This window comes from Panthera uncia (assembly GCF_023721935.1).
Source record: "Panthera uncia isolate 11264 chromosome B2 unlocalized genomic scaffold, Puncia_PCG_1.0 HiC_scaffold_25, whole genome shotgun sequence".
NCBI lineage: Eukaryota > Metazoa > Chordata > Mammalia > Carnivora > Felidae > Panthera > Panthera uncia.
Window position 1 is genome coordinate 10,197,700 of NW_026057581.1, and position 13,019 is coordinate 10,210,718.

Here is a 13,019-nt window from a genome sequence, read left to right on the forward strand (position 1 = left end):
AGAACAGGGAGAAATACGTTTCTATTTTTTTTCAGCCACCCAGTTTATAATTTATTCTAGAGCCTGAACTAAGACACCACCTCAGGCACGCAAAACAGTTACCAATCATAGGACCTTGTAGCCCAGTGCCTGCATGATCTGAACTGGATACTAACCAGGGAGACGGCAAGAACTAGATCGGAGGGGAGGGAACAAAACAGACATTAACTCGAGCAAAAGCTCTGTGTGACCCCAAACTGTTGCTCTTGGCGCTCTGGCTCTCTCCCTGAGTTTCCTAATAGTCTCATAGGGATATTAACAATGATTGCTAGGCTATTAACACTGGCACCCTTAAAAGGAACGCAGCCTTTAATGAATATGAAACGCTATTAAAAATAAACCAGGACTTCCTTTGAACCTGCCACGGAAACACAATGGCAGGTACAGAGGGATTTAAGCCCCAGCAGCGGCTCATGGGATTTTAGAGCACCGCCTTTTATAGAAAGTAGGACTTAGAGGGTTTTAGGAAAGTCGTTCTACCATTTTTTTCGGGAGGAAAGAAGACCTGCCTTCGTTCTGCAGGTGGCTGTTAATTACCCGACTGCTCTGGGCCCTGCCCTTCCACTTATCCGCAAGGGGGTCATGTTCATGAACTTCAGGCACTTGCTGCATTCCCTTTCCCTGGCCCTGCTCAGGGGCTCCCCAGAACCTCCAGGGATGGATGCGTAAGCAGACAACAGGGTGGGGAGGAAGAACAGGTGGGCTTTCTAAGCCCTCCCAAGTCCAGTGTATCTCGTGCTTCTTAAGGGTCAAGGTACCTGTGTTCGGTTCCACATCACTGAGGCTCTCGAGTGGCCAAGCTTATTCCTACACGGCCCTTTGTCATAATGCCTGAGGAAAATGTCATTCTGAAAAACAAGGAGAGAGGTCTCAACAAACACGCTGTTTTGAATTGAGAGACAAATACTAACCACACTGGATCTAACAGACGCGAACCATATTTTGCTTGGTGGAAGCAAACGCTCTTTCGGGCGATACTGATGAACAGCCTCCCGGAATCCCGAGGCCGCGATCTTTACGATGTATCTCGGTACTTTTACAAAGCACTGAGTGAAAAGAGATTATAATCAACGAGACTCTCGACTGAGTCTTGAAAGGCTCCGTGTCCTGACCGATCCTCTTTGAAAGGCGGCTCTAGAGCAGGTGCGATGTGGAACGAAGAGCAGTCTTCCTCGGCTGGAAGGCGGCCACAGTAGAGCAGGCGAGGAAAAATGCCAGCAGCTGAGGTGGGAAATGCAGGCATGAGATACTGAGAAGGTAACTAACCAGGCGGGGGAAGAAGGAGAAGAAATCACAGGTGAGGGGAAAGGCACTGGGGAGAAGCAGGAGCCTGGCCAAGAGAAATGACAACGGAGAGATGAACTTTGTTGGGACGATGACGGCTACGGTTTGGACAGGCTGAACTTGAGAGACACTTGAGCCATCCAAGTGGTACTGTCCAAAAGGCAGCTGATTCCACAGATCTGAACTTTGGGGTACTTTGCCTTGGGTACTGGCAGATGTCGGGGGGAGGGGCAGGAAACAACACAGAAGTAGATGAGATCACCCGGGAGAGAGTGTAGACTGGAGAGCAAAGAGGATGTTGGTCACAAACATTTGGGTCACAAAGAATGGGTCAAGGGGAGCCCGGGAAGGAAACGGAGAAGTGGCCAGAAATGCAGAAGGGAAGCCAGAAGAGGTGTCATCACTGAAACAGACAGTTTAGGTAGGATGAGGACTGAAATATCCCTTGCATTTCACTCAAGGCCTTAGAAAAATACAGCTGGGGAGTGACAATGTGGCACGCTGAGTGTACTTCAATGCCCGGAGGCAAGTCAGTGTCAACGACAAGAGGTGACTATGTTGTTTTGAGGCCTGGCTCAAAGAGGAGGCTGGGGGAGAATGGGAGTATGGGAGACACATAGGTTTGAGAAAAGTGTGATTCGTTTTCAAATGGGACACAGCTGCACATGTGATGTTAGTGGAAGTTGAAGTCACAAGAGAGAGAAGAGGTAACAGAAGGGGACAGGTCTCTGAGGTACCCACAGCATAAGATGAAGAACACCTGGCCCTCTGAAGACAGCAGGGATGGGGACGAAGGCAGGATCAAACTCAACACCCCAGTAAAGCTCAAAACCACGCTGGGTGGCTGTCTGTCTCACACTTGGCTCTCGGACAACCATCCTGCTCCCAGACCCGCTGCTCTGAAACTTTCCCACAAACAAAGATCAACACCACCATCTGACACAGAACACTTGTCGAGGGGAAAACGTCATCACCAAGAGGCCAATGCCCCTGGCTAAAACCGAGAAAATGGGATCTCAAGAAACAATGACCAGAAAAAGATGCTTCAGTATTTGAAGCCTGTGCATCAGCCTTTTAACATCTGTACCATTTCATCTCGAGCGTCAGAACAGTCCAAGTAACAGAACAGTGTGTTCTTTGCAACGCCATACCCCAGACATATTCCAGCCAAAGGATGGACAGATCTGGCACACATATTTATTCCCTTACATTCTTGCCGCTTAAAAAGAACCTCATGGGCTCAGCCTCCTTGTGGCTATGAACCCAGTTAATATTCTGGTTAAACCTGAAGGAAAACAGAGAAGATTTCTTCCCTTTGTAAAACATGAGGGCTGTGCAGTCAGTGAGAACCTCACTCAGAACATCTCACGTTTGGAATCACGACAGCTCTCAAATATCACCCTTAATTGTAATTCGGGGGGTTATGATAGAATTTTTTTTAAGTGGAAACATTTCTTTCAACCTGAGCTACTGAGCTTCTGAAGTCTAAAATGTCAATTTTCTTTTCCCCAATTTATACCTCTGCTTGAAACACTGAGATCGGGCTGATTAAAATTCTTACTCACAGATGTCGTCTGAAACAACCTATCTAGTTTTCAGTTAAAAACCAGGCATGTGGGGGGCGGAACGCATCCCGTATTCACTGCACACGGACTCGCTGGGTGTGTGTGACACTAAAACCCCACACTAACTGCTGATCGAATTGAAGCAAACCAAGCCAACGAAATGAGAAGTTGAGAAAAGAAGGTCCCTGCCCCCCACCAACATGACGGAGGCTCACACGGATATGGACGCATTTTCTTCGTCTGGATTGCCAAAATAGTGAATATCTCTTCCTATTTGGGGTAGCTCACATGTGCTAGAGTAAACGCTTGAACTGAAGCAAGATCGGCTCATCCAGCCTTCACATCACCTTTTACCTCTGGGGTTACCGTTAGCCTTGGCCCGGGACTGAATGAGCTGTACTCGAATTGGGCAAGACGTGCCTCATGAATGGTGAGGGAACAGAGTGAGGGGGGCAGACCCCTGTGTCTGGGAAGGCAACCCTAATAAAACAATAGCAAAACTGCTGTCATGGCAGTGAATGAAGTGGTTATTGAAGACATCTCATGGATTTGAGTGACTTTTTTCTTTAAATTCAGAAAGAAGACGACAACCAAAGTACAGTAGGCAGAATGGCGGCTCCCCTACAGACGCCCGTGGCCTAATCCGCAGAATTTGAGACTATGTTGCCCTTACGTGGCAAAAGGGACTGTACGAATGTGATTACATTAAGACCTTCATGGGGGAGTGTAGTCTGCATCATCCAGATGTGGCCAACCTAATCACAGGGCCTGGAAGGGCAGAGAAGCTTCCCCAGCTGTGGTCAGAGGGAGCCGTGAATTGGAAGAAGGGTCGGAGAGATGGGATGTGGCTGGCTTTGAAGACGGGGAAAGGGGCCACAGGCCAACGAATGCGGGCAGGCTCTAGACACTGGAAAAAGCAAAGAAGTGGATTCTTCCCTAGAATCCAGAAAGGAATGCAGCCCGAAAGACCCTGTGATTTTAATCCAGTGAGACCCATGTCAGATTTCTAGAAGTAAAGATAATAAATCTGTGTTGGGTTAAGCCACTGTGTTCGTGGTGATTTGTTACAACAGCAATGTAAAATGAACACACGGATGATTCTTTATGGAACAAGAGGAGACAGTGCTCCCAAAACAGGAAATGTCCCTAAAACAAAAAAAAGCTTGCTTGCCTTTAAGGTTGAGGTGACACAGTGAAGGTAATCAGAGACTTTATAGACATCTGAAGTGGAGAGTATCACTAAGAACAGTAAACGTCTTTTACAGGACAAACAGAGGCTCATTGTTTCCAAAGGAAAGGCCGTAGGGTCCCGGTGGTCACACCGATACAGAAAGACCACGTGAGAAGACATCCGAGTGGAACTTACATCCAGGTTCTGGAGACAGTACCAGCAAAACGTGTGCTTGCAATTCTTGCACATCATCTGAGCACAGCCTTCGTTGCGTTCGATATAAACCCGACAAACAGGGCATTGCTTAATGGGGGCTTCTGTGTCTGTCCCAAAGAGGGCCCTAGAAACAAAATGGATGAGAAATTATAGGGTGTGGATCAAGAACGCTGCCTGAGTTTCTTAAAAGCTAGAACCACAAGGGGGTAGACTACCAGAGCTGGGGAAGAGTGAGCTGAGTGTAAAGAATTAAATAGTTAACTAACACCTTTCTAGATTCCACTTTATGGTCACCAACTGAATTCCCGGGGCTCCTGATGGGTAGGTAGTGAACCCTTCCTTATCCGTGCTGAATTCACTTCCATGGAAGAGGGTGGGGGTAAAAATTGGAGAGACACAGATTAGTCATTCAGATAACTCCAAACAGAAGAGAACCTTTATTTATCTTTGGCTTGAAGTGAATTATATAATTGTATTTTCCACACCTGGCTTAACTCATTATTTGGAGTATTTCATTCCCCGAGCACACACTGTCTAAATAGGAAATGCAAGCAGTCCACTATACAAGAGAAACACGAGCTCAGGATCCGAGACGGCACAGATAAATCTCTTATCTAGTGATCTGTTCTGACAAACAAATGGCAGAGGTTGAGGGAGTCAGTGATCAAGACTTTAAAGAAACACCTGGGGTGCCTGGCTGGCTTAGTCGGTACAACATGCAACTCTTAACCTTGGGGTTGTAAATTCGAGCCCCACACCGGGTGAAGAGATTATTTTAAAAAAACAAAATCTTTAAAAAATAATGAAATAAAATAAATGCCCAATATCATTCAAGAGACCTGCTCCAGATGGATGAATAGGTCAACACAGGCTCACAGCCTTAAGGGGCACAGATAATAAGTGGAGCTAATTGAGGTGGGAGGGTTAGGGAAGCCACAGCCCGGCGCTGCACTTCAGCCACCGTTCATTAAAACCAGCACCCAGCACATGGAGACATCAAGTTCACAAAGTGTTGTTAGATCCAGGATCGGAGCTGGTACTCACCATAACCTTATAGAGCACTGGGACAGTTACTATTTTAATTCCTACCCTCCCCCTTTTTTTGCAAATAGAGAAACAGACTCATAGAGGCTGAGTGACTGACATGAGGTCACACAGGCACCAAGTGACAACATCAGATCTCAACCCCTCTCTCCTCTGGGATCTTTGCACTATCCTGTGACACCCACAGACCTTACTGCCATGGCAGTGAAAATGCAGAAGGTACTGGCTAGGAAGGTCCACGCCTGCCAAGTGCATGAAGATCTATTTTTCCTCTTGATTTGTTTGGTCTAAGATTCCAGCCCAGCATCATAGCCAGGTAGTGTTGCTATTCCTGAAGAATGGTTCTACACACTCGGAGGGTGCGGGGTGAGTAAGCCAACTGGACTCTTAACACTGGTACGCCTGTTCTCACTGATGCAGAACAGCCATAGCCTTGAGCAGAGCAAGGGATCAAGCACAAAGGTCTCTCACTCTGGGCCCTTCTGCTGCCGTAAAAAGTACTGAAAGGTACAGATTTAATTGCTGCTCGTTGTAACAAAATCTGAACCTTGGTGCCATCTTTTCAGAGCATAAAGTATCGAGAGATGAGTTCTCTTCCTCTTGGACCTAGGAATTGAGTACTGCACTGCCCTGCAGGGCTGCTGTTTCTACTGCTGTGCTCTCTTTGACGTGACTGGCACACCTCACAAGCTGGCAGCATAATCAGGTAAGAAAATAATCCCAGCACCACTTTGCAAGCAAGAAGAATGAGGTCTGTCCCTAGCAGGTGGCCAGCACTCCTTGGCAAATGGCTGTGGACAAGCCGTGACTTCCTACTGAAAACCAGTGGTCCCTGTGCCTCCCTGCCTAAAGAGAAATCAAAATTTATACAAGCTCTAATTTCAGCAGTGGCTGGAAGATCCTCCAGGGGTAAATACCTAAATTCCCTTTAGAAATTCTTCTTTCGTTATTGTTTGTTAACAACTTACCAATTCTGAGAAGCTCCACAGGGAAGTGACTGATCTCTACATTCCATCACCAGATAACTCCTTTGCCAAGAGACATGTTTGGGGTTTCTGAGAAAACTAGTGAATAATCCCCAAGGCCATTTCCCTTCTTACCCGTGCTCTGTCGGCAGGACAACAGGCTGACTATCTCTACAGGAGACTTCTGCGTGCCAAGCATCCTTGCAACAGGAGCAGAATTTCAGGTGACAAGAAGGACACTCCACCAGTACGGGCTGTCCCGGGTCACTTGATGCAACAGGGCACACTGTCTGACAGTCTGCGACAGGACACCATGTTCGGTGGGGGTCCAGGTGAACTTCTAGAGTGTAAAAAAAGAAAATGTGATGGTCTACCTGTCTTGTGCGCAGGCTTGCGGTTTTCATCCCCTTCACGTTTCTCTGTTATAGGCTAACATCTATGGAAGCTTGGTAAAATCAAAGGCAGTGATTTCTACCACTGGTCTTCAGAATGGATCCAAATGTACAAGGTCACTCAGTCCTGCCGCATTTCTCAAAGTAGGTACTAATGGAATGCCCTTCTGAATAGATAAGGAGTGTTCTCACCAACCAAAATCTGCGATTGTTTTTGGAATACTTCTCACCGTTCGTTCAGTACTCAAAGTAAGCAAACATCTCAAGTCCCTGCTATCGTTATTTTGGGTATCATCTTAGAGGAAAATTGGACCTGAAGGGCCCACCAAGGCAAAAGAAAAAAAAAAATACACAAAGGATTTTGTCCTTTCAGGCACTGAGAAATAAGTAGTTAAGTTTCTTCTGTTTCTTAGAGGGAAATGAAAGAACAAGGAAGAAATCGAATAGTTTAGGGACCAAACAGCATCTGTCTGGTGTGGCTTAGCAAAAAAGTCAGATTACCTGTCAGTTTGTATATTCCATTGCCCTGCCATATGCTAGAGACATTTGTAAAAGACTCACATGCTCCAAAAACAAAAGGTATGGACTTTCACAGACCATAAAATGATAGTCGGTTATATACTACCCATGAGCTAGATCCACGTGGCATGTAGGAAAGCATATGGAGTTGGGGGTAAGGCCACTGTCATTCTATTCAAATGTTTACAAATTTTGTTCAGTCTTCTATTTTCTATTTCCTAACAGACCCCATGTTCTTGTCACATAATGTGACCTTTAAGGGAACATATCATGCAAAAAATGATGTTATTTGAGTAGTTGAGTGGCCCGTTTTTTTTTTTCTCTGAACCAATGTATTCTGCAAATTTTAAACCAATGAGATTCCAGTTTTAAATCTCCCAAGGCTTGTGATTCTTTGTAATTTCCACACTGGAGACCAACAGACCCAGAGAGTGGTGCAAAAAGGAAATGAAGGCATTAAGTCTGAACTTAGTTTTAAAGGTGATAATTTTACAAATTCAGTATCAGGGGAAATAAGTCCAAAATGTTCAAGTAAACACTGTCTGCATTAATCTCTCATCCAGAAAATGCAACAATCAGATCTATGCTCATTATTCAAAAAGAGCATCCTTACACATAGTGTCTTATCTAAAAATTGGGGGGAGCTGGGGTTGGAGAATTATAGGCCAAATATAATCAGAAAAGGGAAGCCTATTATGATTCACAGGTCCTCAGACCCCAAGAGAGATGGATCCTTGAGAAGTCCCTAAAACTTTGGGACAGCCTGGTTAGAAAGTCAAGGGGACAGTGACACACACATGCTCCAAGGTCTTGACCTTTTATTTCCACACCATTTATATTTTCTCTCAAACTCTTATAACTGCTTCACAAACACTAAACACTAAAACACTAAAGAAATGAAGGTTGGTATGTAAATTAGAGCTAAGGACTCCCACATCACATACCTACTTACCACCCATTCTAAATCAGGGGTCTTTGAAAAGTCTGAAGATAAAGAAGGAAAAGGAAAGGAAAGATACATAACATAGTTAAATTTATAGCATCCCTGCAGATCAACCTAAAGAGATACAAACATACAAACTGTCCACATAACTCTAATCCAAATTATTTGGTAGACATTATGACCTGTTTGTTCCGACCAACTTATTATTTCAGGGAGCTGGGATGCCACAATAAAAGCAGGATCAATAAATATGACAGCAGTTAGATTTCGAGAGATTCCCATAAGGAAAAAAATCTGAGGAAGCAATGCACCGGCAGAGCCCAATGCAAAAAGCAAGGGAAGAGTCTGAGCCACAGAAAACCGTGATCTCGTGTATTTTTGTCCACTTTGACAGCACAGAAATGACCAAGCGAAGGGGCGTGGAGGAAGGGACCAAAGGGACACATTACAGCTTTCTACTTATTTCGTTGTTCTTTAAGGATAGCTTACAGAACTTAACTAACACCCAAAGTAGGGTTACCAAGAAACAGATTCTTACTCTATCCAAAAGTGATATTGGCCACTCTAGCCACTTCTAGAGTCCCTCAATATCTGCCCCAACCCCTTTCAACCTGCTGAGAACACTCGTCTTAGCTCTTCAGACGCAGAACATGGCAGACACTCGCTTTCCCAGCCTACTGCGCAACCGTAGCTTGATCACGTGACATGGTCTAGCCAGTGGGAGGGGAGGGGAGGTCCGACAAGGGGCTTCTGGGACAAGGTCTCCTTCCCGATGTGCGGGCAAGAATTGCCCTTCCGTCCAGCCACCTTTGAACACAACCGCCTGAAGTTGGAGGTCCGGGAATATGATCTGGGAAAACTGTGAGGAAAAACTACATGAGGTGGAGAAACCGAGCGGCTTCATCAGCCAAACCTGCAACCATCGACCTCTGGATTCCCTGTGTGTGAGGTAATTCACTGCCCTCGCTGTTTAGGCTCTTTAAAGTCCGGCGTTCTGCTCCTTGCGAATGAAAGCATCTCAAGTGGTAAGGCCACCTCTAGCAATAGTGAGCAAATGCCCTCTTCCAACAAGGACCGTTCCTCCTGGGGCAGCAGGTATTGTACAAAGGGGATGAACGCGGCATGTCCGAGATGACCGTTAAAGTCCTTTCCAACCCCAGGATTTTATCATCTCTGTAGGTGAGGAACGTGGAAATGCGCGTACAGAAAAAAATACACATGACACACATCATCCTGTGGAAAACGTATGTACCATAATAAAAATTTTTTGTTATTATTAAAGTTTTTTAAAAAATGGGGTGCCTGGGTGGCTCAGTCGGTTAAGCATCTGACTTTGGCTCAGGTCATGATCCTGCTGAGCCCCGCATCGTCAGGCTCTGTGCTGATGGCTCAGAGCCTGGAGCCTGCTTTGTATTCTGTGTCTCCTCCTCTCTCTGCCCCTCCCATGCTCATGCGCTGTCTCTCAATAATAAATAAATGTTAAAAAAAAAAAATTAAAAAAAATTAATACACTATGCCAGATCCATAAGGTTTTTGTGTAGTTCAGCAGACAAGTAATGTACATCCATATAGTTGGAACAGTACGAACTTTAAAATAAGGCGACTCAAACGTGACAATATGGAAAGATCCCAAGGATATATTACCAATTAAAAAATGCAGATTCAGGATGAGTATAAATGAACCATGTTTATAAAAATATGTTTTAACATTTTCAGAAGAAGGTGCCTGGGTGGCTTAGTCAGGTTGAGCGTGAGACTCTTGATTTGGGCTCAGGTGATGATCTGATGGTTCATGACTTCAAGCCTCGGATCGGGCTCTCTGCTGTCAGCTCAGAGCCTGCAGCCTGCTTCGGATTCTCTCTCCCCCTCTCTCTGCCCCTCCCCCACTCATACTTGCTCTCTCTCTGAAAAAATAAATAAATAAACATTAAAAAACAAAACAACAGGGGCACCTGGGTGGCTCATTCAGTTAAACATCTGACTCTTGATATCAGCTCAGGTCATGATCTTGCAGTTTGTGGGACCAAGCCCAGCGTTGGGCTCTGTGCGACAGCATGGTGTCTGCTTGGGATTCTTTCTCTCCCTCTCCCTCTCTCCCTTCCTCCATTTGCTGTCTCTATCTCAGTCTCTGTCTCTCAAAATAAATAAATAAACATTAAAAAATTTAAAAAAACATTTTCAGAAGAATATGTAAGAAACACGAAAATGGTTATCCTTGAGTAAAAGGCGAGGGGGGGGGTTGGGGAAGGAAGCAAAGATTTACTTTAATACTAAACTTGAATTTAAAAAACAGGAAAAAATACTACTTTTATAATTTTTAAAAGCTAGTTTTTTGTTTTTTTTTTTTTACATTCCTTTTGAGAAAGAGAGTGCGTGCACACAATGGGGGGTTGGGAGGAGGGACAGAAAGTGAGGGAGACAGAGAATCTCAACCAGGCTCTGCGTTGTCAGTGCAGAGCCTGACACAGGGCTTGAACCAAGAACCATGAGATCGTGACCTGTGCAAAAAACCAAGAGTTGGAGGCTTAACCAACTGAGCTACCCAGGCACCCCTAGAAGCTCGTTGGAAAAGGCTACTATCAATCTGGTATATGAGCAACAGACTAATAAAATAATTCTGCATCTAAGCTGTCCCCTGGAAAATCATCTACTTTTTGCAACACTGAAACATATTTAGATTTCCCCTTTGTTTCACATTCTCCATACATACAATTCTCATACTATGTTTTTCCTTCCCCCTAAAAATCCTCTCTCTTTACCAAATTATAGTCTACCCCCCTTTAAAGGACCTTCATTCAAGGACCTACCGTGTACTTGTCTTAATTTTGATGTCACAGAATCAGCATCTTGTAGACCCTAGATCTCCACCCACCTGGATTATGGCTCTCTGCATTTGGAAAGGCATCAAACTTGGCAAAACATGGAACTTTACATACAGCACTTTCAACATTAAACCGCCTTTATGAAATGTCACTTATTAAGGGTGACAATGAAAAAATTTTCTAACTTCAAAAGGAATAATAATTACCCTTACTGGACCCCTACTTACTGTCTCTCTGTACCTAACACCCATTTCACTTCTTCTCTCATCCCAGTCCTTGGATGAGTGATCCAGAGTCACTGATTCTCATTCCTATCCCCTCCTACCCTCCTTAAATCTCTAAAGTCAAGTTTTTATTCCCAACTCATTAATAAACTGCTCTCTGAAAGTTAAAACTGCCATACCCCTACTCATATCCAGCAAGTGGTTTTTTTTTTTTAATGTTTTATTTATTTTTGAGACAGGGAGAGACAGAGCATGAACAGGGGAGGGTCAGAGAGAGAGAGACACAGAATCTGAAACAGGCTCCAGGCTCTGAGCTGTCAGCACAGAGCCCGACGTGGGGCTCGAACTCACGGACCAAGAGATCATGACCTGAGCCAAAGTCAGCCGCTTAACCGACTGAGCCACCCAGGCGCCCCCAGCAAGTGTTTCTTAATGCAACTTGTATCAGATACTCTTGCAGCTCCCTCTTCCATTTTCCATGGCCTATTTTCTTCCCCAAACCTTCCTTCTCCTTTAGCATCAAAACTGGTTCCGTTGGTCCCATCTATGAATGGTGTCTAAGACTTGGCCCTAGATTTCTCCGTTATTTGACTTATTTACACAACCCTTGCCATGATTAAGTCTCAATCTCATTCTAATTTGTACTATTTCAAACTTCTTTTGGCCTCATGTCTTGTGATGATATGCCTGAAAACTAGGCATTGGTCATTCAACAATTGATCAATGTCAGGTACTTTTTAGAGACCATGGGCTCTAAAAGAGGTGAAAATAGAGGTTTGCAGGGCGCCTGGGTGGTTCAGTCGGTTAAGCATTCGACTCTTGATCTTGACTCAGGTCATGATCTCATGGTTTGTGAGTTTGAGCCCCACATCGGGCTCTGCACTGACAGTGTGGAGCCTGCTTGGGATTCTCTCTCTCCCTCTCCCTCTGCTCCTCCCCTCCTCACTTTTTCTCTCTCTGTCAAAATAAAGAAATAAACATTAAAAAAAAAAAAGAAAATAGAGGTTTACTTCTCAGAAATCTCAGCGCGAAAAGAACCAGAGATGTTCAAAATTAATAAAATGTAAAAAAAACACAAGCAATGTAATAACTGACAGAGCACCCCACAAGATAACATAAATGAAATTATTAACAAATAAATGTGAGCAACTCTTAGGGGTGGAGGTAAGGAATGTCTGATATACAGAAACTTTTTTTAATACAGAAATATTTTATGCTTCTCTTATCCCAAGTATCCATAATGAAGTTTCTCCTTTTAATCAGCTCTAAAATCAGGAGGTAAAACTGGCCCCTCCTAACCACAGTACAAAGCAGATGGCACATGCTGAGATAAAACACAAAGAAATTAAGTTAGAGCTAAAGCACCACAGAAGCAAAGATGAAAAACAAACAAAAAAAAAAACCCAATCCCCGTAATAGCAACTCTGCAGGCAGCCAGAGTCAGGAAGGCATAAAAGGAAAAGGACAGTCTCCTCCCAGATAGTGGAATAAAGATTCTGCACTTAAGGAAACACTGAGCAAGGACACTGGCAGTCGCCTCCTGAAGCAGGGTCCCACCAGCTCACAACCTACTCCATCTCGTCCCAACGCTGCATTCAGTGACACCACATGAATCGGCTACTTGAGAAATCAACCACGGTAAAGTATTTACACCACAGAAAGCGGCAAACGCTGTAAATCAGAGCCTCCCCCGCCCCCACCAAAAAACCGTTTGCCAACACATCCCTGAACACTGTCCACCTTGAGAGTAAAAACATAGACGTAGAGACCCTACCTCAGCATAGTCAAGTGTGGGGCACACAGCTGGCAACCGAAGAACAGAACTTAGCATGAGA

General features: G+C 44.6%; 1 protein-coding gene across 2 annotated transcripts in view; it reads right to left on the reverse strand.

Annotated features, from left to right (window-relative positions):
- The window catches only part of RNF144B (ring finger protein 144B), a 90,693-nt gene that overhangs the window by 13,546 nt on the left and 64,128 nt on the right, over positions 1–13,019 (reverse strand). For both annotated transcript variants that reach the window (XM_049654980.1, XM_049654979.1), the window contains 3 exons: positions 6,420–6,624; positions 4,255–4,399; positions 798–887 (listed from right to left, as the gene is read on the reverse strand). In XM_049654980.1, the coding sequence (XP_049510937.1) occupies positions 798–887; positions 4,255–4,399; positions 6,420–6,624 (440 nt within the window). The remainder of the gene's footprint in view (positions 1–797; positions 888–4,254; positions 4,400–6,419; positions 6,625–13,019) is intronic.